The sequence below is a fragment of the Zingiber officinale genome, chromosome 2A (genome assembly GCF_018446385.1).
Source record: "Zingiber officinale cultivar Zhangliang chromosome 2A, Zo_v1.1, whole genome shotgun sequence".
Classification (NCBI taxonomy): Eukaryota; Viridiplantae; Streptophyta; class Magnoliopsida; order Zingiberales; family Zingiberaceae; genus Zingiber; species Zingiber officinale.
The window spans coordinates 24,317,931-24,344,475 of record NC_055988.1 but is presented as its reverse complement, the minus strand read 5'-3'; the positions used below and the strand labels follow the sequence as shown (position 1 = coordinate 24,344,475).

The following is a 26,545-nucleotide window of genomic DNA, read 5'->3' as shown; positions in this document are numbered from 1 at the left end:
AAGGATTTTTCACAATTAAGAGCATCACGCAAGTGCAATTAGACGATAACGACCACCTATGGATCGAATTTCATTGGCAGAGCAAAGAATAAAGAAATCATTGAGACTAATGAGTAGTTAACTAATTTGATGGTGAAATGAGTAAGTATTTGTAATGTAAGACTATGAGGAAAGGGTTGCTTGGAAAAACCTTTGGAGGCAAGAGCATGAGGTAAGAACTTTGAATAATGCATTTTTTTTTACTTTTTCGAACCATGGTATATAATAATTTCTTGGTAATTAAAGGCTCGGGATAAGGCTTTTCTTCTGAGGTTCAAGATTTATATAATAATTTATTGGTAATTAGAGGCTTGAGATAAGGTTTTTCTTGCAAGAGCCTCCCAAGAGATGTAAAAATAACATCAAACTCAACTCAAGATCAAAACTCAAAGGAAAATCCTTCAAGGTGAAACACAATTATGATTTTAAAGGTCAAATGAAAGATGAATGAAAGCGCCCTCATGTGTGTGGTATAGTGGATAAATAAAAACATCAGAATTCGAAGGAAAGAATGAATATTCTAGAGAACGGCTTCTAATATATATATATATATATATATAAATTGAATTAGGAGGGAAGGAGGGATGCCTTCATCCAAAATCAATTGGACAAGAACTGGACACCTGAATTATCCAAAAATAACTTCTCATATACTCTTGAATATTGTGAGAATTAGTAGCCAACCCATCAAAGTCTGAAGAGAAGTAACTTGTCGAAAAGCCTTTCAAATTGGTAAGAAAGGGCGAGATAAATTTATTTATGTCACCGAGGGTGAAGACGCACAAAACATTCTCCCACAACCAAGAACCGTGTGACACGGGCTAGAGCAAATAATCAGCTAAATTCATCTGTTGTTCGTCAAACAGATCGGGCTTAGATCTTAGATCCTATTCCTTGGCACATGAACTAACTAGGTAGCCTAGAAGTCGAATGGTCTCATTTTCAAAACAACTAGAGTCACAAAACTAATGCACTCAAGATGAATGGCATTCTCCAATTTAACCAGAACATAATAAACAAGATACGAAAGTTAGGGTTAATGTATAGCTAAAGATATCCAACAGAGAAACATAATACTTTTAATCTCAATTCAGAGTTCAGACTAAGGAAATAAGTAATAAAACATGTATAAACCTTACAGTGTCAAAAAACCTTATAGTGGCTCTGATTTGTCCTTCAAATACTCAATGAATTGTCTCTCAACTTCCTGTGTGAGACAACCAACACAGTAAATTTAGAGATGTTATATGACTGAATTACAACTTAAAACTCAACGAATAGATTAAACAGACAAAATCTGCAGCTTAAGATCTGGTAGGTGGCAATAAAGCAATAAACACTTGATAAATATTCCAGAGTTTCCCATTGGAAATGAATCATTTACTTCTCCAGAAATGTACGAACATCCAGTTACCAATAAGGTTGTTGATTAAGTAACAACATTTCAATCAGGAAAAGTATTGTTTAAATCAAAATGCTGTAGCATATATTACATATTTACAGCTGGGATGGTGTTCAGTATGGAAGAAGAGAGATGCAGGCACTGTCACAGAACTCACATTTGATTTGTCCAGATTTGATCTTGAATTCTTGCTTTGGCACAGGGAAACAAGAGTTGCAACCATTTTCTTCGACACAGCAACAGTATTGTATCTGTAGAATAATCAAATTAATAACTATGAATATATGAATGTGGAGTAGGAGACCTTCACAATATTATCAATATGCAGAAAAGCTTCATCCATAGTAGCTGGCTTTGTGCCAGAAAAATTGGCCAAATATTCCACGCACAATTGATTTGTCTGCTAAGTGTTTGGAAACTATACTTCCAAATTATAGTAATAATCAAGTTTAGCATAAACAGTATATCGAGATAATAATAATATGGAACACTCTGTCAACCAATTACAGCATTGTGTCAACGTGTACACCTAGCGAGTAGTATGTATGGTTAGCATTTCCAATAATTGTGCAGAGCCACTAGTGTTGCAAGTACATGGAGGTGGGGTTCATATCTGCAAAGGATTAAGTAATCTTTTGAACAGAACAATAGATTCAAGTGACAATAGTAAGAAGAAAAGTACTTCTATCTAAACCAAAAACTCTAATTGCCATCAGTATTCATTAACAATCATAACAATATGCAATGTCACCAATAGTTCATTTAGTGGTAAGTGAGATAGAGCTGGAGGGCTTCCCACCAAAGTAAGGGAGTTCGAATCTGTATAACAAAATTATTGGAAAGGGTTTAACCTTGTTGCTCCCACCCCAAATGATTCGTTTCAACATTTTGTTCATTTGGATTTGATTGTCATAGCTCTATAATTCAAATTAGGTTTCTCATTGGATCAACTGCATTGCAAATATTGACCCAAAAAAGAAAAGGTAGGTCCAACTAGTCCGTGAATAGCCAACCATGGTAAAAATGGGATCTATGGTCATTAAGAGCCTCCTAAAAGGATTTAATAAATTCATTGAGTTGTTTCAAAGAATCGAAAATTATCAATGGAATCTCTTGTTGACTTCCAAACACATCATAAGCTAAACTGTGCTAACGAATAACAAACCCACAATGAATAACGAAGGATAGTAATGTTGGGATCTATAGCGAAAAAAAATTAAAAAAGCAGCAGAAATCGATCACTCCAGAGATCCATGTCAAAGCAAAACTATTCTTGTAACTACTTTAGCGAATAGAATTGTTACCTTTAATGCGTGAACAACCCTTACAAGACTATTAATCCGGCTGATCTGAGGGCGATCAAAATGTTCGTGTCTCTACGATATCCACACAAGCACGTTCTTCATTCGTCCCACGAATTCAAAAATTTGGAGAGTCTCACACTTTTTTTCTTCTTGCCAGAGATGACTATTTAAGGTGGCAATTAAAGAAGAAGCTAACTCTTCACATTGTTGCTAACTCTTCACCTTCTTGTCCTTTTTAAAAAGATGGTTATTTTAAGGTGAAGATAAAAAGGAAAACCTAACCATTAGGGTTTCTTGTAGTGGGCTTTCTAGTTGGGTTGGGCTTAAAAGAAAGAACAAGAATATTGGATTAACTCATTAAACCAATAAGCCTTTAAGATCTAATTGGATTAACTCATTAACCCAATAAGTCCAAAACTCAATTAGATTAACTTATTAATCCAATATGCTTAAGGTTTGAAACTATAAAATAAGCATATCTCCAAATCAACATGTTCTGTGTGACCCATTAGATTCTCATAACATTGGCAGTGCTTCTAAAATTATTTTGGATACACAAGCAATGAGTGACATCTAGCAATGCATCATTGCTACCCAAGTGACGAGAATGTTGAGATCCGACCTAACTTGTTGTGATCATTATCCTGTATAACTCATTCCTTTTGTCTTTGATATTTAGATTGATTCATAAGGCATAGACTGTATCATCCTCTCATCAATTTCTTGATATCAAAGTAAATTCACTTAACTAAATAAGTTTAATATCTCATATTAACTTATTTGAGTATGGTCATGCATTTCAATAGTCCTACTCAATCAAGGGACTTATAGATATTTCTTCCGTATCCCATCAACATCACTCATATCCCTCTGCATAACTCATTGCATAACGACTTTATAGTTCACCTTGTTACATGTGACGTTTGTCGATTCCAAAGTACACAACTTCTTATTTAGGGAATCGTAGTGACTTCAAGTCTAAGGACTATTAAATTAATGGTGTTCTATGTATATATCGACAGTCTCCTACAATCAATTCAACCAATTGATATGTTGTACATTAGAATCTACTATTATAGAGCATTATTATATTTATTCAGCTAGCATAAATATGAAGCAAATATAATAACCAAAACATTGTCTTTTATTAATAAATATGATACAATATGTCCTAAGTCAATCAACTTATGATTGACTCTTAGAGCTGACACTAACAATCTCCCACTAGCACTAGAGCCAATCACTGAAGTATCTAATATCAAGTGACCTAGTGTAACCATCATGCTTCCTCTATGCTAAAGCCTTGGTCAGTGATTCGCAATGCTGTCATCATTAAGTACTCTATATATCATTACATCTCTATCAATAATCTTTTGAATGAGATGGAGTTGCCGAAGTATGCGTTTGGATTGTCGATGAGGCATGGGTTCCTTAGCCTATGCAATAGCTCTATTATTATCACAATAGAGGTTTATTGGGTTAAAGATGCTAGGAACCACACCAAGTTCTGTGATAAACTTTTTCATCCAAATAACCTCTTTTGCTGCATTAGAAGCAGCAATACACTCAACCTCTGTGATAGAATCAGCAACTGTATCCTACTTTGAACACTTTCAACTCACAACACCACCATTTAATCAAAACACATCCTGACTGCAATCTTGAATCATCATTGTCGGTTTGGAAGCTTACATCGTTGTAACCATTTACAACAAGCTCCTCATCACCTCCATATATCAAGAAATAATCTTTAGATCTTCTCAAGTTCTTAAGAATATTCGCGACCTAGTGACTTTCACCCGGATCTGACTGGTATCTGCTCGTCATGCTTAATGCATACGAGACATCAGGACGAGTACATAACATGACATACATAATAGATCTAATAGCAGATGCATAAGGAATCTTATCCGTGCTATCCCTCTCCTCCTTAATAGAAGGGCATTGGGCCTTGGAAAGGCTCACAGTATGTGACATTAGCAGAAATCCACTCTTAGAATTTTGCATTGCAAAACGATTAAGCACTTTGTCAATATATGTACTCTGACTCAGGCCAAACAATCTATTAGATCTATCTCTATAGATCTTTATGCCTAAAATATAAGCTACTTCACCTAAATCTTTCATTGAGAAATAATTCTCAAGCCAAATCTTCACATACTGTATGACAGAGATATCATTTTCAATAAGAAACATGTCATATACATACAAGATCAGAAAGATAACTATGCTCCCACTAACCTTTTGTAGACACAAGGTTCATCTTGTTCTTAATGAAACCAAACTTTTTGATCACATCATCAAAACGAAGATTTTAGCTTCTAGAAGCTTACTTTAATCCATAAATGTCCCTTTGCAACTTACATGCCTTTCCAACGTCCTTTGGATCCACAAAACTCTCAGGTTGTGTCATGTACATATCCTTGAGTACATTTTCATTAAGGAATGTATTTTTGACATTCATCTGTCAAATCTCATAATTATAATAAGCTGCAATAACAAGCAAGATCCAAATAGAATCAAGTATTATAACTGGTGAAAATGTTTCATCATAGTCTATACCATGAATTTGCTTAAATCTTTTAGCTACTAATTATCCTTTATGGGTATGCACAGGATCATTCATGTTAGTTTTTTTCTTGAAAACCGATATACACTCAACGGGTTTGATCCCTTCAGGTGGGTCAACCATAGTCCATACTTGGTTGGCATACATAGGTTTCATTTAGGATCTCATGGCTTCTAGTCATTTATCAGAATTTGAGCTTATCAAAGCTTCCCGATATGATGTAGATTCGTTCAAATCAACAAGTATTAAATCATTATGGTCAGATAGGAGAAATGAATATCTCTCAGGTTGACGACGTATCCTATCAGATTTGTATAGAGCTTATTCTACTCAAACAGGTTATTGCTCCACAACTTCTTGTGATGTAACAGATTCATGATCCACAATACTTTGTGGTGCCAATTCAACCATCAAGACTTCAGTGTTAATCTGTGTATCTCGGATTTCTTCAATATCTACTTTTCTCCCACTAGTTATTCTAGAAATAAATTCTCTTTCTAGAAAAACATCATTTCTGACAACAAACACTTTGCCTTGTGTGGGATTATAAAAGTAATATCCTTCATTTCCTTGGGATAACTTATAAAATAACACTTATCTGATTTGGATCGTAGTTTATCTTAAATTTGATGTCGAACATAAGCCTCACGACTCCAAATCTTCATAAAAAACATCTTAGAACTCTTCCCAGCCTATATCGTATATGACGTCTTCGTAACTGCCTTAGACGGAATGCGGTTAAAAGTGAATGTAGCCATCTCCAAAACATGTCCCCAAAAAGAAGGAAGATATGTCTGACTCATTGATCGTATCATATCTAATAAAGTACAATTTCTTTGTTTTGAAACACCATTCCACTGTGCTGTGCCACGTGGAGTTGGGATATTATCTCAAACTCAGCCAGATGATCATGAAATTTTTGGCTTAGGTACTCATTATTTCAATCTGATCAAAGTATCTTAATACTTTTGCCAAGTTGATTTTGTACTTCATTCCTGAATTCTTTGAACTTTTTAAAAGATTATGATTTGTGTTTCATTAGATATACATAGTCATATCTACTGAAGTAGATAATTATCAGTAAAAGTAATGATAGTCTCCTCTAGTTACTCAATTGAAAGGGTCACATACATCACTATGTATTAGTCCTAACAAATCATTAACTCGTTCACTATGTCCACTAAAAGAAGTTTTTGTCATCTTGCATAGTAGACAAGATTCACATATCTCATATGATTCAAAATCAAATGAGTCCAAAAATTCATCCTTATGAAGTTTTGATATATGTTTCTCATTTATATGGTTTAAGTGACAATGTCAGAGATATGTTTAGTTTAAATCATTAGATTTTAACCGTTTTGTATTTATGTTATACATTGAGTTTTCAAGGTCTAAACATAGAATCCATTTATTAGTTGTGCACTATAATAGATCGTGTCATTTAAATAATAGAATAATATTTGTCCTTTATTATAAATGAAACCCTTTCCTGTTCAAACAAGAAATAGAAATTATGTTCCTAGTCAAACCAGGCATATAATAACACTCCTCAAGTTTCAAAACAAGCCCAGTGGGCAAATATAGGCAATATGTTCCTACAGCTATAGCAGCAACTCTTGCGTCATTGCTTACTCGTAGGTCCACTTCGTCTTTTGTCAACTATATATTCTTTCTTAGCTCCTGCATATTAATACAAATGTGAGATGCACAGTTGGTATCTAATACCCATAAAGAAAAATAGATAGATTGATTTCTATAATATATATACTTAAGCTCACTTCTTTTCTTTTTTACTTCCTCCAGGAACAACTTACAGTTTCTCTTCTAATGTCCGGTCGCACCATAGTGGAAGCAAGTTCCTTCCTTAGCTACCCCACCTTTAGGTTTCAGTGCATGAGACTTGGCCTTACCTTTAGCTTGGAACTTACCCTTACCTTTGGGCTTTCGTTTGCTTTTGCCCTTTTGCACCATCAATATGGTATTAGGCTTAGTCTTCTTGAGATTGAGTTCTGGAGTTCTCAACATGCTTAACATCTCAGGCAACGACTTATCAATTTCGTTCGTGTTATAGTTCATGATAAATTAACTATAGCTTTTTGGCAACAATTGTAGAACAAGGTTAGTGGTTAACTCTTGGCCCAATAGAAATCTCAATTTTTCAAGGTTTCTCAACATATCCTATCATTTTAAGTACATGAGTTCCAGACTTCCTTCTTGCATTTTGCATTGAAATAAAGTCTTAGATACCTCAAATCTCTCTTGTCTTGCCTACCCTGATATAGTTATTTAAGATGTTTAACCATCTCATAAGCATCCATGTTCTTATATTGCTTTTGAAGCTCTGAATTCATGATGCTAAACATAAGGCATGATACATCTAATGTATCATCCTGATGTTTCTTATGAGCATCCTTATCCGTACGAGTAGCATTAGAGGCAGGTGTTTTAGAAATAGGTTATTCTAGGACGTACAATTTTTTTTTTACTTGAGAACAATTCTTAAGTTTATGTATAAGTCTAGGAAATTAGCTCCATTGGGCTTTTCCTTATCAAGAACAGATCGTAATGAGATGGTATTAGACGTGTGTGTTGACATGGTTATCTACAACAATAATAAACGCAAAAATAAGTATCATATTTAAATCACTTAATTAGGTCTTTAATTAAATGATTCTTCTACTAAAATGTAAAGCTTGGTAGGAGTAAGTCACGAATGTGGACAACCATAGTTTACCCACACTACTAGCTACAAACTCCAATAACAATAACATTTAAGTGGGACAAGATCTATATTATACCGCATCTTAAGTTAGCTTTGGCTAATCGCCCAAGACTTGGATATATTTGGGTAAGTAATGTTTATCAATTGCATCGTATACAACTCTTGGATAGTTAAGTGAACATGACTATTTGTTATTTTGCTCATTGAATGATCATATGCCTCTACGTTCTCAATCCAATTGAGGTAATTTAGTTAAGTCGCACCCAAAGTTCAATAGTTAGACATCACAATTGTCCTGTAGCACTCTACTAAGTTAAATTGAGTTGCTTTGCTTTAGCAAACATGTATATAATTGATCAAGAAAGTAATGAGTATCAAACTTTAGTAGGCATATTAAATTGACCTAATTATGGTAAAACTACTAATTAGATATGCATCACATTAGAGCATGACATACATTAACATATATGCAAAACAAGCAAATAAATGTGACATAGTTATGGCCCGTCTATTACGATCTTCTCAAGCCAATGAGGATTGAAAAGCCAACCTAGGGAATTACATCTTCTACAAGTGCTTCCTTGGTTGTGATGTATTGTTAGCCTCTTTTTCAATCATCGTCCAATATTATACTAGCACTATTCTAATTTGTACATTATAAAGAAGAGAAACCTTGAGTTATATTCGAAGGGAGTTTGGTGAGAAGAGAAATCCTTTTACAACTTGAAGTATGAAGTGAAAAGGCACAACACGCAGGTTGTATTATGAATTTACAACACATACACATAATTCAATCAAATTAGGTAATGGGTCATAACCATGTACCATAACAAACATCACATGTAAGAGATCTATGACATCATTTTATTATGATTCTGATTAATGATTTATATGACGAAACCACACGGGGTCCTGGCCCAAGGATTTATGATTCGTCGAATGAAACCGAATTGTAACACACATTCATATTTAACATGAAGATGCCACAATCACTGATTTTGATCAAACACAAATTATTTCATTCCAATCAATTCAAAACAACACCTGTCAAAGCCACCCATGAATCCTTCCAAGCAAATCATAATAAGCACATGTTCATTCGTTTATATAAAATATAAAACAAGGCGGAGAACGCATTCGCAAGTGGCTTTAATACCATTATGGGATCTATAGTGAAAAATAAATTAAAACACAGCGGAAATTGATCCCTCTAGAGATTCATGCGAATGCAAAACTACTCTAGCGAATAGGATTGTTTCCATTGATGTATGAACAACCCTTACAAGACTGCTAGTCCGACCAATCTAAGCGCGATCAAAATGTCTGCACCTCTACAGCATCCACACAAGCACGTTCTTCGTTCCTCCCACGAATTCAAAAATTTGGAGAGTCTCACACCCCTTTTCGTTCCTGCTAACTCTTCACCTTCTTGCCCTTTTTAAAGAGATGACTATTTAAGATGAAGATCAAAAAGAAAACCTAGCCATTAGGGTTTCTTGTAGTGGGCTTTCTTGTTGGGTTGGGCTTAAAAGAAAGAACAAGAATATTAGATTAACTCATTAAACCAATAAGCCTTTAAGATCTAATTGGACCAACCCATTAATCCAATAAGTCCAAAACTTAATTAGATTAACTTATTAATCCAATAAGCTTAAGGTTCAAAACCATAAAATAAATCTATCTCCAAATCAACATGCTCTCTATGTGTGATCCATTAGGTTCTTGTAATATTGTTAGTGTTTCTAAAACTATTTTAGATATACAAGCAATCAGTGACATTTAGCAATGCATCATTACTACCCAAGTGACAACAATGTTGAGATCTTCCCTAACTTAACTGTGACCATTATCTCATATAACTCATTTCTTTTGTTCTTGATATCTAGATTAATTCATGAGGCATAGACTGTATAATCCTCTTATCAATCTATGTGTTTCTTGATCTCTAAGTAGACTTACTTAACCAAATAAGTTTAATATCTCATATTGACTTATTTGAGCATGGTCATGCATTTCAGTAGTCCTACTCAATCAAGGGGCCTACATATATCTCTTCCGTTATATGGAAGGGGCAAATCTTATTTACATCACTCACATCCCTCTGCATAGTTCATTGCATAGTGAACGACTTTATAGTTCACCTTGTTATAGGTGATGTTTATCGATGCCAAAGTACACAACTCCTTATGTAGTGAATCGTAGTGACTTTATGTCTAAGAACTATTTATACTAATAGTCACTATGAGAATGTTTATGACACTCATATAACAATCCATGAAACTTCTCATGACGAGTACATATTTTCTAATATATATTAATGTGTCAACTTGATATCTTATATTGAGATCAAGTCATCAGTTAATCGACATGTTAGTCTTAACGTATTAATATTGCCCTTATTTATTAACACTTGATTAGGAATATTTAAGAGTAGTGTTCCATGTATATATCGACAACCTCCCACAATCAATTCAACCAATTAATATACTGTAAATTAGAATCTAATATTTTAGGGCATTATTATATTTATTCAACTAGCACAAATATGAAACAAATATAATAACCAAAATATTGTCCTTTATCGATAAATATGATACAATATGTCCTAATTCAATCAACTTATGATTGGTTCTTAGGGTTGATACTAACAAGTAATGCTATGAATGACCTAGAATGGTGGTAAAATCAACAAAAGACTATTCTCCCACACTTCCATACATTTTAAGCTCCATAATTTTTTGTACATATAAAAAAAAGGAGGGAGAGGGGATTTATTTAACATCAAATGTGGTTTTGGAGTATGAGGACATCGTAGTCAAAGTTTTGCTATTGAATGAATGGCATACATGTGACAACAATAACAACTAAGTCTTATCCCACTAGGTGAGGTTGGTTATATAGATCCTTCCACGTCATTGGACTTTAGCTCCTACTATATAAATTTTATCTTATTTTATTGTTATTAACCAAATCTTTTTTAGATCTTCCTCTTCCTCATTTGAGATGGACATTTGTCATAGTTTCGCATCGCCTAATTGGATTATTTATTGGTGATCTAAGTACATGTTTGTACTATCTTAAATGTGTCTCTTGGAGTTTTTTTAAAAAAGTACAACCTTGACTTTCCCTCTAATATTTCATTTCTTATCATGTCCATCCTTATGTGTCGACACATTCACCTTAACATTCTCATCTTTGCAACTCTCATCTTCTATTCATGTGCTCACGCGATAATTCAATATTTAGCTCCATATAATATATTAATTCATAGACACATATATGAATACTAGGAGTCGGTCTATTTTGTCGTCAAGAAGATGCTTGCGAGACTCTTAACATGTTCGGAATGAAGACATCATGCACCTTTTTAGCTAATGATAACCAATAGAATAGCTAGCCTAAACAGCTGGGCTACAGACCAGTTAACACTCATTTGCAACGAAGTAGCTTCTTCAAACTCTATGATGACTCACCACAACTCCACAAGGGTTGTAACAACTCATGAAACAATTCTGCAGGAACATAACGATCACATAAGCTCAGCAAGTGTCATCTTCAACTTGCAAAGTCTAAAAGGTCAAAGTGTCGAACAACTTCGGGTGATCAAGGAAGAAGCTACAGTTGCTTCTTCTTCCTTTCTCCACCTATAATTCGCCACAATCATAATGTGCAACATTCTAGCATTGTGGCATGATATTGAAACAATCTCATCCGACCAAGCCCGGACACTCTATTTTGGAATAGATTTAAACCTTGCTTATAGTTGATTCATAGGCTAACAAAGCACATCAAGTTGATACTAGGAAAATATAATTATTTGGACTATAATAAATAATGAACTCTCAGGTAATAGTAGGATATAGAAGCAAAGACTTATGGAACTATTAGAAGCCTACTAAATTTCTTCTCCAACTCAAAATTATCAAACAATAAGGTTAAGTAAATAGAGGCTGTCAGATAGAACCATATGTCTATACACTAAGAAAGAAAGTAAAATCTATGATATAGAGAGATATCAGGTTGATAGTGATTCATACAAAATATTTCCTACTTTTTTTAGTAATACAATAAAGTGAAATAAGTTAAACAAAAATAAGTAATTACTAACTAACTTACAATAAGTTGTAGATGGTAAACACAAATGATATTATCCATCCGAAGAAACCTTGCTGGAAAAAAGCAGCCATATTGATCTGTTGGATATCTTTAGATGAGACACTGTCATTTGAATGAATTTTGCAGAAAACCGTTGCAAATTATTACATTAAACAACGGTGTAGAATCAATGTTGTAGTTCTCACAATAAACATTAGATTAGAATCAAGTCACATTAAACTCCCAGCTAATTAATTCTGGTAGTATGCCTTCATGATGGTGTATCATCCTATTCATATTCTACTTTTCAAAATTTTCTCTGCCTCTGCAACAGTTAGATGTTTTATATTCTTCTCCCTCAACCACCTCTCATTTTTCCCAAAACCACCAATCTCGAGATGCTTCTCCTCCATCTTTAACAACTTCAAACCTTCTGACAATCTTGGAAAAAAGCCCTGAGGCCTCAGACACCATGCTGAAAACACACCAAACAGGGCCTCCAAATCAGCAGTAAGTATCTCTAAACCACTATAACTGAACTTTGTCGCGCCCAGAAGAATTCCAGTAAAAACTAGCTGGTCCACACCGTTAGCCACAGCTCTCCACATCAGCACAAAGTCCATCCCATTCATAGCATCTTCCAACTTACAGATCTTACCTTGGAGATAATCCAACGCACCTACAAAAGTCCTCGAAAGAGATATCCCTTCAGATTTCTCTTGCCATTGTCTCTTGCTTTTCAGGTACTCCCGGCACAATGAATCAAATCCCCTTATTATGACAGTTGTAATCTTCTGAACCCACTCTATCCTGAAGTCCTTGAACATAGTCAACTCTTCATCAAATATGCACCTACCATCAACCTCCTCTTTAACCATACTTTCCAGCTCAAGGAAAAAGGCATTCTCAGACCATTCAGTCAGGACAGATTCAAAGTATCTAGCTGCATTTATGGAGTGGGAAACTTTTAGTATTGCATCATCATCTGCCAAAGCTGTCAGACCTTCAGCTTCCTGGCACCTTTGAAGCAAAGAATCAAGGAATTTCTTTGAGATTGGAGCTCCAGCCAACCGGATAAACCTTGCCCTAAGCTCAATGCTTGGCAAAGGTCGAGATCTGTCAATTAGTAAAGAAAAACATTGGACAACAGCACCAGAAACTGCAGGTGATTTGTAATCCTCCACCAGTATCCCTCCTATTATTGTTTTCCAATTATTTTCATCTTCCATAGCCACTCTCAACTTTTCTAGCATCTCACTAAGCTCTAACTCAACCCACAACTCAAGCCAATCTGGCCGATCACAAAAGATGGACATGGTTGAGACTTGCTGCAAATTCAGAACATCTGTCAATGATAGCACCACACCAGAGTTTAAAATGAGGGTATGGATTCTTTTATCAAAAGATATCATCAAATCGACAAGCTGAAGCCATGAGAATCTAGTCTGTGATGGATCACTGCTTGGAGAGCTACCATCCAGAAGATTGACATAGTCCGGAAAAATCTCTTTTGATAAAAAAATAGAGAGTGAAGACACCATTGTTGAAATCCACTCCTCTCTACAGCTACACCCTAAAATCATGGCCTTGTCCACCAAAGGTTGCAGTATCTCATCCATGGAATCAACAAAATCCTTTGTAACCTTGTAAACAAGAGCAAAGATGAATTCAGGCTTATCATGCCACTTTACAAAATATCGTTGAGCTGATAACATTATTGGGTTCACTAACTCCTCAATCACCCAAAGTGGTTGGCTCAGGGCAATCTCCAAATTACTCCCAGAGAGTTGTCGAGATTTTCTCCTTTTCTGCAATTCCTGCAAATAACAAAGGGAAAGAAAGCTCTCACAGTACTTAGTCTTCAAGTTCCCAGTCATCAGAAGAGGATTGGAAAAATCTGTTGATGCCTCTGGATTTGGATGTATGATATTTGAGCTTGAAAGAGGTGGCGGCCAACCAATGGACGCTAGAAGGTTTCTATGATCAGCAATTGCCTGGGGTCGTAACATAGCTAAAGCTCGGTCAACTCTGTAATCTACAGCTGAGACAAGCCGAGACCACTGAGGCCTTGAGTTTGTAACAGAAGCTAAGATATCCTCTATTTGCTTCAAAGAATTGATTGTCATCATACAAACATCCTACAAAGAAGAAAACAAGCAATTAGGAAGATAACAAGTCATACACCATTTTACCTTTTAACTCATCTCAATTCTCACCTCTGATTTAACCGCACCAGGAGTTTTAAGTTTTACTGTGACTGAAGAAGAGACAGCATCTTCAATGTCACCAATCAATCTGTCAAGCTTCAATGTTGTTTCTGGATTAAACAGAAAACATAATGCACTGTATCAGGATATTGCAAGACGATTTATTGTTAGCAAAAATAAAGGATAAATTATACTTGATGATTCTTTTTCAAAAAATTGAACCAAATGTCATCAACCAGATTTGTTATAAAAACAAACACAGGGTACAGAGTGCAGGGGGAAAAAATCACTATACCAACTTTAAGTAGAGTCATTCTTGAGGAGTGAAAACTTCACCTTTATCAAGAACAATAATACTAATAACCCCTAAATCTAAATTAAGAACTTTCGATCTTCTCATTATTGACAAGAGTAAAATGCAGTGAGATGTCATGCCGCAGAAATCTTACGAGGTTTTTTAAGAAAATGCTGAGAACCTACCAGCATAAGCCTGGACAGTTTCCACTCTCAAAACTTCCTTCGCAAGCGACGGCAATTCATCCGCCAAGATCTGATCTCTTCTCTCCAATCCACATATTATGTCACCATCCCCTGAAAACACAACAGATTCCGGCAATATTAATCGCCGCAATCATCGCAACGATCTAGACAAGAACTATATCGAATTCCGGAACCAAATTAAGTAACCTTTTGACGGGCCACGAAGGGAGGACCGGAGATCAAATAGCTCCCTCTGGACGCCGTCCAGCAACGTACCGACCTCCTCCGAGCGCACGGCATATGCCGCAACGCTCTTCGAGAGCCGGATGCGCAGATCGTTCAGAGAATCCTCGAGATCGGAGCACCGGCTAGCGAGTTCCGCCTCGAGGTCGGGGGACCGATGGAGGTCCGCCTCGCTCCGGAATTGCTCGGCGAGGAAGTGGGCGATCGGCGGAGTAAGGGCCGACGGCCAGGGCAGCCGCATCGGAACCGCTTCCATTGGAGGTCACCGCATCGACGGATTAGGATGAGGAATAGGGTTAGCGATTTAGATGCGCTCGCGCCGCCGCGGAGAAAACCACGGCGACTAGGAAGACCACCGAGGGAAGGGAATGACGGTGGTCAGCAAATCCGGTCTACATTTATCGCTTTTGGAAATTTTCATTTTGCTCCATGATATTGACAGTATTTTCAAATTGCCATAGTCGGAGTTATAACAATCTTCTAGTCCCCGCCCATGCAATGCGTTTGATCTAACTGATGGAGTCAAACAGTCCGGTTGATGTAACTTTGGGTCTTTGTATTGAGTGTAAGAATTGTGATGGTGTATTAAAAATCCGTATCTCGTTTTTAAATTGACTACCAAAATTTCTATAAGTTATTATGATAAATCTAAAAAACATAGATGAATTTTGACAAATAATTTAGTACCACAAATAAGAGGAAGAAGAGACACGGAAAGCCTTTATTGATTAGTCATCCTCTAACGAAGGTAATAGAGTTAGGCCACCACGGTCTTCCCCTAGGAAACAAAATGAAGCTTGTTGTCCAACTTAGATTCGGTCTTCAAACCACAAGGTTGAATACCAAGACTTTTAATTGATATGTGAGTGACCAAGGATGTAAGAGCCTCTCAGATAGAAGTACGTTCTACCCGGCTGGTCATTCGACAAAAACAACGTCTTCTATGAGATCAAAGTCAAAAGGTTGAGGAGATACACCAAGACTTACGAGTGAGACAAGGAGGACTTCAATGAGATTGTCATGAAGCAAGAGAAAAAAATACAAAAATGACGAGCTGACGAGGATGACCAGCTCTCTCACCAATTGGGTAACTTGGGAGATCCTAATTGAAAATGGAGCTCATGAATAGAGTGCTTGTCCATGCTAGAAGGGAAACTAGATGGGAGGATGAAGATCCTAACTTACCTCAAAGAAGCTAAGCTCTCCAGTGACTCAATCAAAGCCCAAGAGAGCTCTTCAATTTTGTTGATGCTTATTGGTGCATCTTATATAAAAGGTCATTTTCTCCGCTGCTTCTCAGATGCTTGAGACCAAAAATAAAGTCAATTACGTGGTTAAGGGAATTCATAAGATTTGGGATGATAATCACCTTGGAGGTCGAGCTCCCCATCGGAAAGCCTTATTATTCTATTACTTTTGGCCCATTGTAGAGGAAGATGCTACTAGTACGGTTAAAACTTGTGCAAGCTGCAAGAAATATACTTGAATGTAAAGATATATTTGATTGAAGGTTATTATTTAAGATTATAATATTTAATTTTATTTGGTTTAAAGAATGAGTGATTTTCAGGTAAAGCATGTCAGTCATGTCAACGACTAAGAGTTTTATGTGATTTTAAAGTTAATAAAAAATTTATTTTAATTTTTTAAAAAAAATAAATATTGTTAAATATTGAATCGAATAATATTAGATTATATTTTATTTTATTTTATGTAATGTGATATGATAATTATATGATTATATAATTATATAAATAAAATTTTGTATGATGATTTGAATAAAAAATATCTGATAATCGATTTATTTAATTTGGCAAAAGGTTATAGCATCATGAGTGTTCAACGTAGTATCCTCGGATGGATCTAGTGGCTAGCGTATGAAATGTTGCCATAATAAAGTCTGGAGTTCAAATTTCGGTAAAGCCGAGGTAATACCTCCCTCCTCCTGTTGGTCCTAGGACGGATTGACGGGGACGCTGAGAGCGAGCGTATTCACCTTTTGCTATAATAAGTGTCCAATAAAGATAATTTAATAGTCATTTAAAAAAAAATCAGAAAATTAGATAGACCATCTTACAAAAGTTTTTTTTTCCTGATTTCACCATAAATGAGAATATTTTTTCCGATTTCACTTGAATCAATTCTTAATTTGATAATTCTACCACCTGATTGATTGAAATTATGACAATGGTAGTGTCTCTGATTAGTATGAATGAATTTGATTAGTGGGGATTTGACAATGTTAAAGGTGTCAATTCGGATGGATCGAATAAGTTGGATTGAGTTTTTTTAACCCAATATGAATCCAATCTGAACCTGAGTTTAATCTAAAATCCCTGAATTCGAATCTAAACCCGATCAACCCGAATCCGACTTTGCTAATCTGAAAATTCGATTTATAATGATTTTTTAAATTATTTTTCCTATAATTTTTTAATTTTATCTTAATACTTAATCATTATTAAATAAACATGATATTAATATATATAAAAGATCAATCCGAGTCGATCCGAATCTCAACCCGACTCAACTCAAAAATTTTTAATCCACTAATCCTCATTTGATCCGAACTCAAAAATATTCAACCTGAACATAATTTTATTTTAAGTCACTGAGATTAATCATTGGATCGAATTTATTTTTACAGCCTTAGGCAGGCAGTGTGACCCTTTTTTTTTTTTCATCCTGCAAATTAAGCAAATTGTAAAAGTTTCAACGGGTGTAAATCGCCCATCCAAATCCATCCGAAACAAACTGAGACCTCGGACGGTCCATCTCTTCTGCGGCGGTCCTTCTTACCTACCCTTAAAATGTTAGTTTCGAAGTAAATAGTATTTGACTTCGGCAGTGACGACTCAAAGTTAATCAACCTACGTCGTACCCGCGCCGGCGCCGAAGAGTGGTTGGCTCGGGCAGAGCCCACCTTAGGGTTTCCTGCCGAGCTCTTCCTCTTGCTTCTAGCCTTCACGGCCGGCCCGTCTCTCAATTTCTCAGATCGCGACGCCGTTTCTTGCTCTTTTGGATTCCCGCGGCGGAGTCGCTGGCGTCGGGATGGGGTCTAGGCCGTGGCTGAACCCGGCGCCAAGCTACCACGTGCTGGAATCGAGTTGGGAGACCGACGATGACGCCCCAGGTCCCCGCTGCGGCCACTCCCTTACCGCTGTGGCCGCCACCAAGTCCCACGGGCCCCGACTCATTCTCTTTGGCGGCGCCACTGCCATCGAAGGCGGCGCTTCCTCTGCCGCTCCGGGCATCAGTAATCTACCGCACCGCTTCCCTCCCCTCTCTTAATCTGCAGTTCGACGCTGTTTTTTCTACTGATGGAGTTGCTCATTGTGGTGTGAAGGGCTCGCTGGCGTGACGAATTCGCTTCACTCGTACGACGTCAAAACGCGGAAATGGACCAGGTATGGACTGTTGCTGGCTAAATGTACGAAGGTTGCTAGTCATCAATTTTAATTAGAAGTTCTTTCCTTGTACGAAATGGCAGGTTGCATCCTGCGGGAGAACCGCCCTCACAGAGGGCTGCTCATGCCGCCGCAGCTGTCGGTACTATGGTTGTTTTCCAGGTAGCAAGAGTTGCATAGACCCTTAGTTAACAATTTCTAAATTTTCTGGCTTCGAGTTATTATTCTCTTTTTTGAACAATGATGGTTGGTCATTCGGTCACTAGGGTGGCATTGGGCCAGCTGGGCATTCGACTGATGACCTTTATGTTCTTGATCTGACAAATGATAAATTCAAGTGGCATAGGTGAAGATTGAAGTGCTTCTTTTCTTATTCTCTGTTGATTTTTTGGGTACATGCAGGTGTTAGATGGACATTTTTTTTTTGTATTAATCACTATTATCTTGCAGGGTGGTTGTTCAAGGACCTGGTCCAGGTCCTCGATATGGACATGCAATGGACCTAGTTGCTCAGCGTTATCTTGTCACAGTTAGTGGCAATGATGGTATAGCTCCATCGTCATCTTTAGTTAGATTAAGTTCTTGCCATTGAGCAACAATGAAAGTACAAAGTAGTTACTTCTTTTCTTAATTGCATTCTGTCTGTGATGTTGGTTAGAAAATTTGAACAATAGATAAAAGAAGCACTGTCAAAACAAGGATGGAGCTAAAATGCCAGATGATGCAAACATGTGATTCAAATTTTCTGTTAATTCTTTTCTTGAACTAAAGGAGATGTTTGAGTGGTTGCTACAATAGAATATGGACTTTAGAGTAAGATTAATTGTCTATCCAGTACCTATTTTTATCAGAAAAATACTTAACTCAGTTCGTAAATTTTTATTTTACATACGATTCAAATTGAAGTCTCAAGTCAATTCCCTTGATTGTGGTATATTCTAATCCTGCACGTTTAACTTTCTTACATTAAGCAGAATGTGTGTGGCTTCTAGTTGTTATGTAGTTCTATCTGAAAACCACATGCTTTTGAAGCCATGCATCCTTTCTACACTTTTTAGGCAAATCATGTCATCTCATAGATACTTATTTACTCCATCGTTCATTACATCCCATATATATGCAATATTTAAGGGGGGTGTATTCAATCAAGAGATTGGATGACTTTCATTGACTTTTTTTTTAATGATAGATTTTTGTGGAGTTGATAATTTTTTATTGATTTTTATAGAATCTCATATAGTTGTGAAAAGAATTCTATGGAGTTCTATGACTTTTTTGCAAGATTTTTATAGAATCTCATATAGTGTGACAATTTTTTCTATGAAATTTTGCAAAATTTCATAGAAACTTATGGATTTAAGGGGATGTATTCAATCTTGAAAAAGTGTAGGTGGTTATGGTCTCGCTCGCACGATATTTATTTTCGAATAAAACCTAAAATGCCTAATTAAATTAATTTTTTTAATAAAATAATAAATAGCATACTTGTCCATAAAATTTTTATACTTTTTTCTTGTTTCGGCTAAAAACAAAGAGAGGATGATGTCTCACTTTGTAATTTAAAAAAAAACTTTAATAATATAATTTTAAATCCAACAATATTATAATAATTTTAAATGCTTTTATTTACAAATTTGATCCAAATTATCATGAAATGTTGGTCAACCCTTTAATTTGGTCAAACTTTTAATAAAGTGTTGAATTGATAAATTTGATTAGTAATAAAATTAATAATAATAATAATAATTTAATTAGTAATAATATTATTAAAATAAATAAATATAAATATATAAAATTTATTTAAGATTTTTTAAAATTTAAATAAATTTTAGTACTTGGACTGGGGTTAAGGACACAGAATATTTGGAGACTAGTTGGAATATGTTATGCGATCTTATAGTTATTCAGATCTATTTAATATTTACATGACGTGGGTTAACATCCTTGTGAAACTAGTCTGTATCTTCTCCATAGTATCTTATCAAAAGAAATCCGTTTCATGATTTTTAGTATTGGTAGCATCATTTCTTCCCTCCATTGCTTGAAAGAGGAGCTTCCTCTTCCATTGGAAAATGTTTACGGCTGCATTGTAAATAATAGAAAATCTAGGTTAAAGTAGGAGAGTGATAATTATAGCCATTACTGTTTTCTGAATTTATGTTAAACTAGACGAATCAATATCTTGAGATTCACATGATAATAAGCTTGATGATGATTGTTTCATATGAAATGCTGGCCATCTTTTGATGAACAATATGTATGGAATTTGTTCAAGGACTTGCTAGGGATCCTCAATGCAAGTTTTTTATGAAGTAATTTGTCTAGAGAAAGCATGATAGGCAGGTCAACATCATCTTATCCCACTATGGAAAAAATGGCAACAATCTTTGAGGAATTGTCCAATGTTGGCCGTTTTTGATTAGGTTGTGTTGATGTGATAAGCAAAGAATTTAAGATTGTGTTGATATATTTGGCAAAGAATTTAAGTTAGATTTTTATCTAATGTATATCAAGTGTGAAACAACTTGGAATAGTGCATATAGAGCTTGTAATTTTGAGGCTTATTGCATGGAGCAATATCATTGAAAATGATGTGATTAGTTAGGTCGAGGCAGACTATCTAGTGGATTAAAGCCTTTGGCTAGGGGACTTCTGAAATCTAAGTTGTTGTCTGCCCACTTAGCTTTTTCCAAGGACTTTCATAGGCTTACAGAGATGAAAGTCGAGTTAAGGAGAGACTACTGTCTTGATTCAGTCAATTGGATTATGTTAGTTGACATTTCTTATATATTTGAGAGGATAACATATTGTAATTATCCTAAGGTAAACCCTAGGAATGGTAAAAGGCATGCTTCATTACCTCTTGTAAAGGATATTGCTATTGGATATTCAGGACAAGTGACGCTTTGATGCACTGCACGCACAATAGATTACGGATTAAGAGCGGGTGAACCATGTTAAATTGACTATGTAATCGTGTCTTGCCTTTATTATTCTTATTCTGCTGCGATTATCACTTGACTCGATCCACCGAATACACACATGAGCACTTTGAGCAACTAATGTTTGCTTTTGTATTATGAGACTTATAATTTTAGGTTGTTATCTATTCATCCACCCCTTTTAGAAGGACAAGCCGACCATTCATCTATCCCACAACATCTTCTTATCAGTTTTTGTCTTATAAAAATCTAGGTATTCCTTACATATATCCTTACATAGAGTTCCATATTGGAATAAGATCGATATATCTAATTTCAAATAATCAGGAATCATCCTTGAATGCTATTTTTTTAGATTCTGCAATCCAATTGCTGAAACTTGCTCTTTAGTGCATAGTGAAAGATAGGTTGATGTTGTGATTTTTATCTAGGTTTCGGGTTCCTTCCTTCTGATTTCCTTAGAACCTTTATTGGTGCGACAGTGTGGATATTTGATCATTTTATATCAATTTGTTTTTAATTTATTGATGAGGAGACTCTATTTTACACGGTGCTTGATTTGGGTTTGCAAATAATTTTTCATGATAATCTACATTACCATACTGATATATTAATGTTGCAGGATTTTTTGAAAGCAGAATTTGGCATGGGCAATATTATTATTGCAAAATTACTAAAATTTCTGCATTTACATGTTTGGAACGACTAACAAATTCTTAGGAATTCAATTTCATTTCCGTATATACTCAACAACAACCAAGTTTTATCAGTTGGGTCGGCTATATGAATCCTTCTACGCAGCTCTATATCCTACTTTATCATCATTTATATTTAAATAAATTTTGTTTTATTTTATTGTTTCTAACCAAGTTTTTTTTGGTCTTCCTCATTTGATATGCACATTTGCATAATTTTACAGCGTCTAATTGGAGCATTTATTGATGGTCTAAGTGTATGCCCATATCATCTTAAAGATGTCTCTTTCCCTCAATAGGTGCAACCCTAATTTTCTCTCTAATATTTTCATTTCTTTTTTTGTCCATCCTTGTATGTCCGCACATCCATCTTAACATTCTCATCTCTGCAACTCCATGTAACATGTCTAACAATCATTTTGTAAAATTTTCCATTAAGTCTTAGAGGTACTTTACGATCACAAAGAACACCTGATGCTTTTCTCCATTTCAACCATCCCACTAGTATTCTATGTAAGATATCTCTCTCAATCCCTCCATTCTTTTGCAAAAATAATCCTAAATACTTACAACCCATCGCCTCTTATCTTAATAGTTGTCTCATTATGTCTAATATTATTAAATTTAAATTTGATATATTTTATCTTTACTCTATTAACCTTAAAAACCTTTCACTTCTAGTGTTTTCCAGCAAGATTCAAGTTTAACATTACTCTAACGTGTCTCATGTACCAAAACAATATCAGCTGTAAACAATATGCACCGTAGTACTGGAGCACTGGATCTTGGATGTGTTTAGTGAGTTCATCCATGATTAGTGTAAAAATATAGGAACATAGAGCTAATCCTTTATATAACTTATTTTTATGAGAAACGTTTCGGTTAATCCGCCTAAAGTTTTCACTTTTGTCATTATATCCTCATACATATCCTTAATTAGTTGAATATATACTATGTTAACACCTCTCTTTTCTATAATTTTTCTTGAGACTCAATCATAAGTTTTTTTCTAGGTCGATAAATATTATGTGCAAGTCTTGCTTTTGTTCCAATACTTTTTAATTAATTATCTAAAAAAATGTATAGCTTCGACTTTCTAGGGTATAAATCCAAATTGATTCTCGGTAATCGTGGTCTCCTTCCTTAGTCTTTTTTTCTATTACTCTTTCCCAAAATTTTATCGTATCACTCATTAGTTTAATACTCTTATAATATACACAATTTTGTAGGTCTCATTTATTCTTATATAAGGGAATAGAGTATTTACCCTCTATTGATTTGACATTGTTTTAGTTTTTAATACCTGGTTGAATAACTTTATAAGCATTCAATACCTTATTTCCCAAGTACTTCTATACCTTTATCGGAATATCGTCTGCCTACTTTTTTATTTTGCATCCCATTTAAAGCTTGCTTTACTTTTGAAATTTGAATTGTATAATAAAAATTTAAATTTCTATACTCATTTGACTTAATTAAATTATCTAAGTTAAATTGGTTATCTAAATCTTCATTAAAAAATTGATAATAATACCTCTGACATCGCTTTTTTATTTTCTCATTGTTTACTGACACTTTATTGCATTCATCTTTAATACATCTTATTTGGATAGAATCTCTTTTCTTTCTCTCTCTCTCTCTTGTGTTATCTATTTTGTAAATGTCTTTTTTCCCTTCTTTTCTATCTAATTTTCAATACAAGTGTTCAAAAGGTTCATTCTTAGTTTCATTCATAGTTTTCTTAGCCTCTTCTTTCGCTATTGTATATTTTTTAAGTTTTTTTTCTTACAAATGTATAATTCCTTATTAGCTGTTCATTTTTTTCTTCACTTTCGTTTATATTTTTTCATTTCACCATCAAGATTCTTTACTTAGTGGTGCACGTCCCTTTGACTTATCGAGTATACTTTTGACTACTATTTTTAACTTTGATACCTTCATATTCCATGTCGTATTCAAGTCGTCGTATATTTCTCCTAATATTTGTACTCCTACATTTTCTTTAAATATATTTTATTTTTCACTCTTTGACTTCCTCCATTTAATTTTAGGAGTCGTGCATATTTTCCTTCTGTTGATATTATTATACTTAAGGCGTATATTTAATACTACTAACTTATGTTGCGTAGTTAAATTTGACATTGCAATCTTTACCAATCTTTCTATCATCTTTCCTAATCATAAGAAAGTAAATTTGCGATTTATTATTCCCACTTTTAAATGTGACTAAGTGATTTTCTCTTTTCTTAAAAAATTTATTAGCTAGTATAAGGTCATATGCTATTGCAAAATCCAATATAGTTTTTTTTTCTTCATTTCTTATTCCAAACCCATAACTCTATGCATCCTATCATATTCCTTATTTTTCATTTATATATGCCCATTTAGATTTCCTCCTATTAAAATCATTTCGGTTGTTGGAATGTTTTGTAATACATATTCCATTTCTTGTTTTACTCATTCATGTGTACTATAACTTAAAATTTGAATTCTTTATCATCTTTGCCTATTTACCCATTTTGCCATTTGTACATGTAAAATATTAATTTTTTTTCTAATCATCGTATCTACCTCCTTAGATTATTTTACCAGTGAACATTCCTAGATTTCATACTTTAAATCTTAGATAATTAGTTTTCTTATAATATTTGTTCTTACCTAACTTATGGTGTGAGAACTCTTGCATATTTAACACTGCATCCAAGTTCTCATAAAGATGCAATGGTCTTTGCAAAGACATTACAGGCGGACTTTGCATATTTAACACTACATCGAGTTGCAACAGTTCTTGCCATGACATTATAGTCTAACGTTGCAATGTGATCATACAATTCGTCCATTTTCACCGGGCTTGGGACCGGCTTTGGCAGGGTTTCTGTACATATGCACATTAAATAATCAAAGCAAGAGATTTCTTGCACATGGTTTTTACTAAATTTTACATATTTATTCTTTATGCAGTTTCACATTATAAATAATCTTATTACCATCCCATCATAGGTTATCTACATTCTGATAGAGACAGGGAGAGAGTGTTTTTTAGTAAATAGCTGCAACAAGATTATCGATACCAAGAGGGTGGTATTTCAATTACAACCTCTCGTAAGTTACTTTCCTCCTATGAGTTAATGTGAATTACTAAGAAAACAAAGTAGACAAAATAATTACATGCAAAATTTCTAGAAACATGCTAGATTACCACATTCCAAACACCTCTATCTTATTTGTATGCTTCTCATTCTATTAACTTTCTTTGCTACTAAAGTATGTGTGAATACTAAGAACTTCAACAATAATCTAGACTAATCAAGTCACGACGTGTCACTTGAATTCATCTTATCTTCTTCTTTCTTTGGTAAGAAATTTCATTTCAATCTCCAAGGTTATCTACTTTTTCAAAGTGCCCTCTAGAATTTTAAGGTTATCAACATGCCCCTCAGAGTTTGAAAGCTCTTGCCCTTTTACCCTGAACCGCTAACACCCTTAAGTTACTGGAATGCTTACGTTTTAGCTTTCCACTTCAAGAAATGAGGACACCTGTGTCACATAATCATTTTCTTAAGTAACTTAATGGTACTGATGATTGGCTGTAATATGATGCGTTTATAAACTCTAAGGGATATTGTGACATTTTAAAACATGAGCGGGTATGTTGAAAAGTTGGTAAACTTTGAGTGGAAATGAAATTTCCCCTCTTTGTCAGTCGGTTTTATTTAATGGAATAGTGATTTGTTAGTTTACAACTTCAATGACATGATGACAAATGTTTGCCACATCATCATTTTTGTTAACTAACTTAACAACATTGACGGTTGGGGGCAAAAAGATGAGTTTTCAAGCTCTGGGTGATATTCCATGATGCTAAAGTTTTCAGGGGCATTTTGAGAAAGTAAAAATAAGGGGTGAAATGAAATTTTCCCATCTCTGGGCATCAAAATCCTAGATATGTAGATTTGGTGGGCTTTCATAGATTTTTCTTGTTGCTCTCGTACCTTTTGTATTTTGCAATAACATTAAAATATTTTGTTCTTGAACATTTCATCTTAGTACTTTGATTGCTTTCCCATTTAATTGAAAATTGATTTTTTTTTCCAGGACAAAGAGTTCTATCTGATACTTGGGCATTGGATACTGCACAGAAACCTTATAGATGGCAGAAATTAAACCCTGAAGGAGATAGACCGACAGCCAGAATGTGAGATTGCTTTACTTGTAGCAGTTATAGGAAGTTGAAACAATCTGAAATTTTATGGTTTCTATACAAAAAATAGTCCATTTGCTATAGAGAATGCCATCACAAATTTTTCTTCAAGGGCAAGGCCCCATTGCAATAGTTGTTGTGAAGACCTTACAGTGGAAGTTGTGAGAGTTTCATACTCGTCACAAAAGTTGTTGTAGATGTCCTTGTTTCTGTGATCAAATTTGCAAGGCCATTGACTA

General features: G+C 34.8%; 2 protein-coding genes across 4 annotated transcripts in view; one reads left to right on the top strand and one right to left on the bottom strand.

Annotated features, from left to right (window-relative positions):
* Window positions 1-1,008: 1,008 nt before the first annotated feature.
* On the bottom strand, window positions 1,009-15,431 carry LOC122040949 (RINT1-like protein MAG2). 3 transcript variants are annotated; one of them, XM_042600440.1, is made up of 6 exons: window positions 15,026-15,431; window positions 14,819-14,929; window positions 14,348-14,448; window positions 12,153-14,269; window positions 1,599-2,054; window positions 1,009-1,246 (listed from the first exon to the last, which is right to left on the bottom strand). In XM_042600440.1, the coding sequence occupies exons 1-4, from the start codon at window positions 15,315-15,317 to the stop codon at window positions 12,425-12,427; spliced, it is 2,349 nt and encodes a 782-aa protein (XP_042456374.1). In that variant the 5' UTR covers window positions 15,318-15,431; the 3' UTR covers window positions 1,009-1,246; window positions 1,599-2,054; window positions 12,153-12,424. The 3 variants fall into 3 exon arrangements, with proteins under 3 accessions (XP_042456374.1, XP_042456373.1, XP_042456372.1); XM_042600439.1 differs by having other exon boundaries at window positions 1,599-1,692; XM_042600438.1 differs by lacking the exon at window positions 1,009-1,246 and having other exon boundaries at window positions 1,388-1,692.
* Window positions 15,432-17,875: 2,444 nt separating this feature from the next.
* LOC122040947 (serine/threonine-protein phosphatase BSL1 homolog) overlaps window positions 17,876-26,545 on the top strand; it is a 39,581-nt gene continuing 30,911 nt past the window's right edge. The window contains exons 1-6 of the mRNA XM_042600436.1: window positions 17,876-18,317; window positions 18,408-18,468; window positions 18,552-18,630; window positions 18,735-18,814; window positions 18,919-19,013; window positions 26,201-26,300. Of these exons, the coding sequence (XP_042456370.1) occupies window positions 18,113-18,317; window positions 18,408-18,468; window positions 18,552-18,630; window positions 18,735-18,814; window positions 18,919-19,013; window positions 26,201-26,300 (620 nt within the window). The 5' untranslated portion in view covers window positions 17,876-18,112. The remainder of the gene's footprint in view (window positions 18,318-18,407; window positions 18,469-18,551; window positions 18,631-18,734; window positions 18,815-18,918; window positions 19,014-26,200; window positions 26,301-26,545) is intronic.

Bases quoted from the DNA above. Each gene is read 5' to 3' on its own strand.
- LOC122040949 (XM_042600440.1), bottom strand. From the start codon at position 15,317: ATGGAAGCGGTTCCGATGCGGCTGCCCTGGCCGTCGGCCCTTACTCCG. The intron at 14,449-14,818 runs GTAGGTTCTCAG...TGTTTAATCCAG, and splicing joins AACTGTCCAGGCTTATGCTG to AAACAACATTGAAGCTTGAC. The intron at 14,270-14,347 runs GTGAGAATTGAG...TCTTCTTTGTAG, and splicing joins CTGGTGCGGTTAAATCAGAG to GATGTTTGTATGATGACAAT.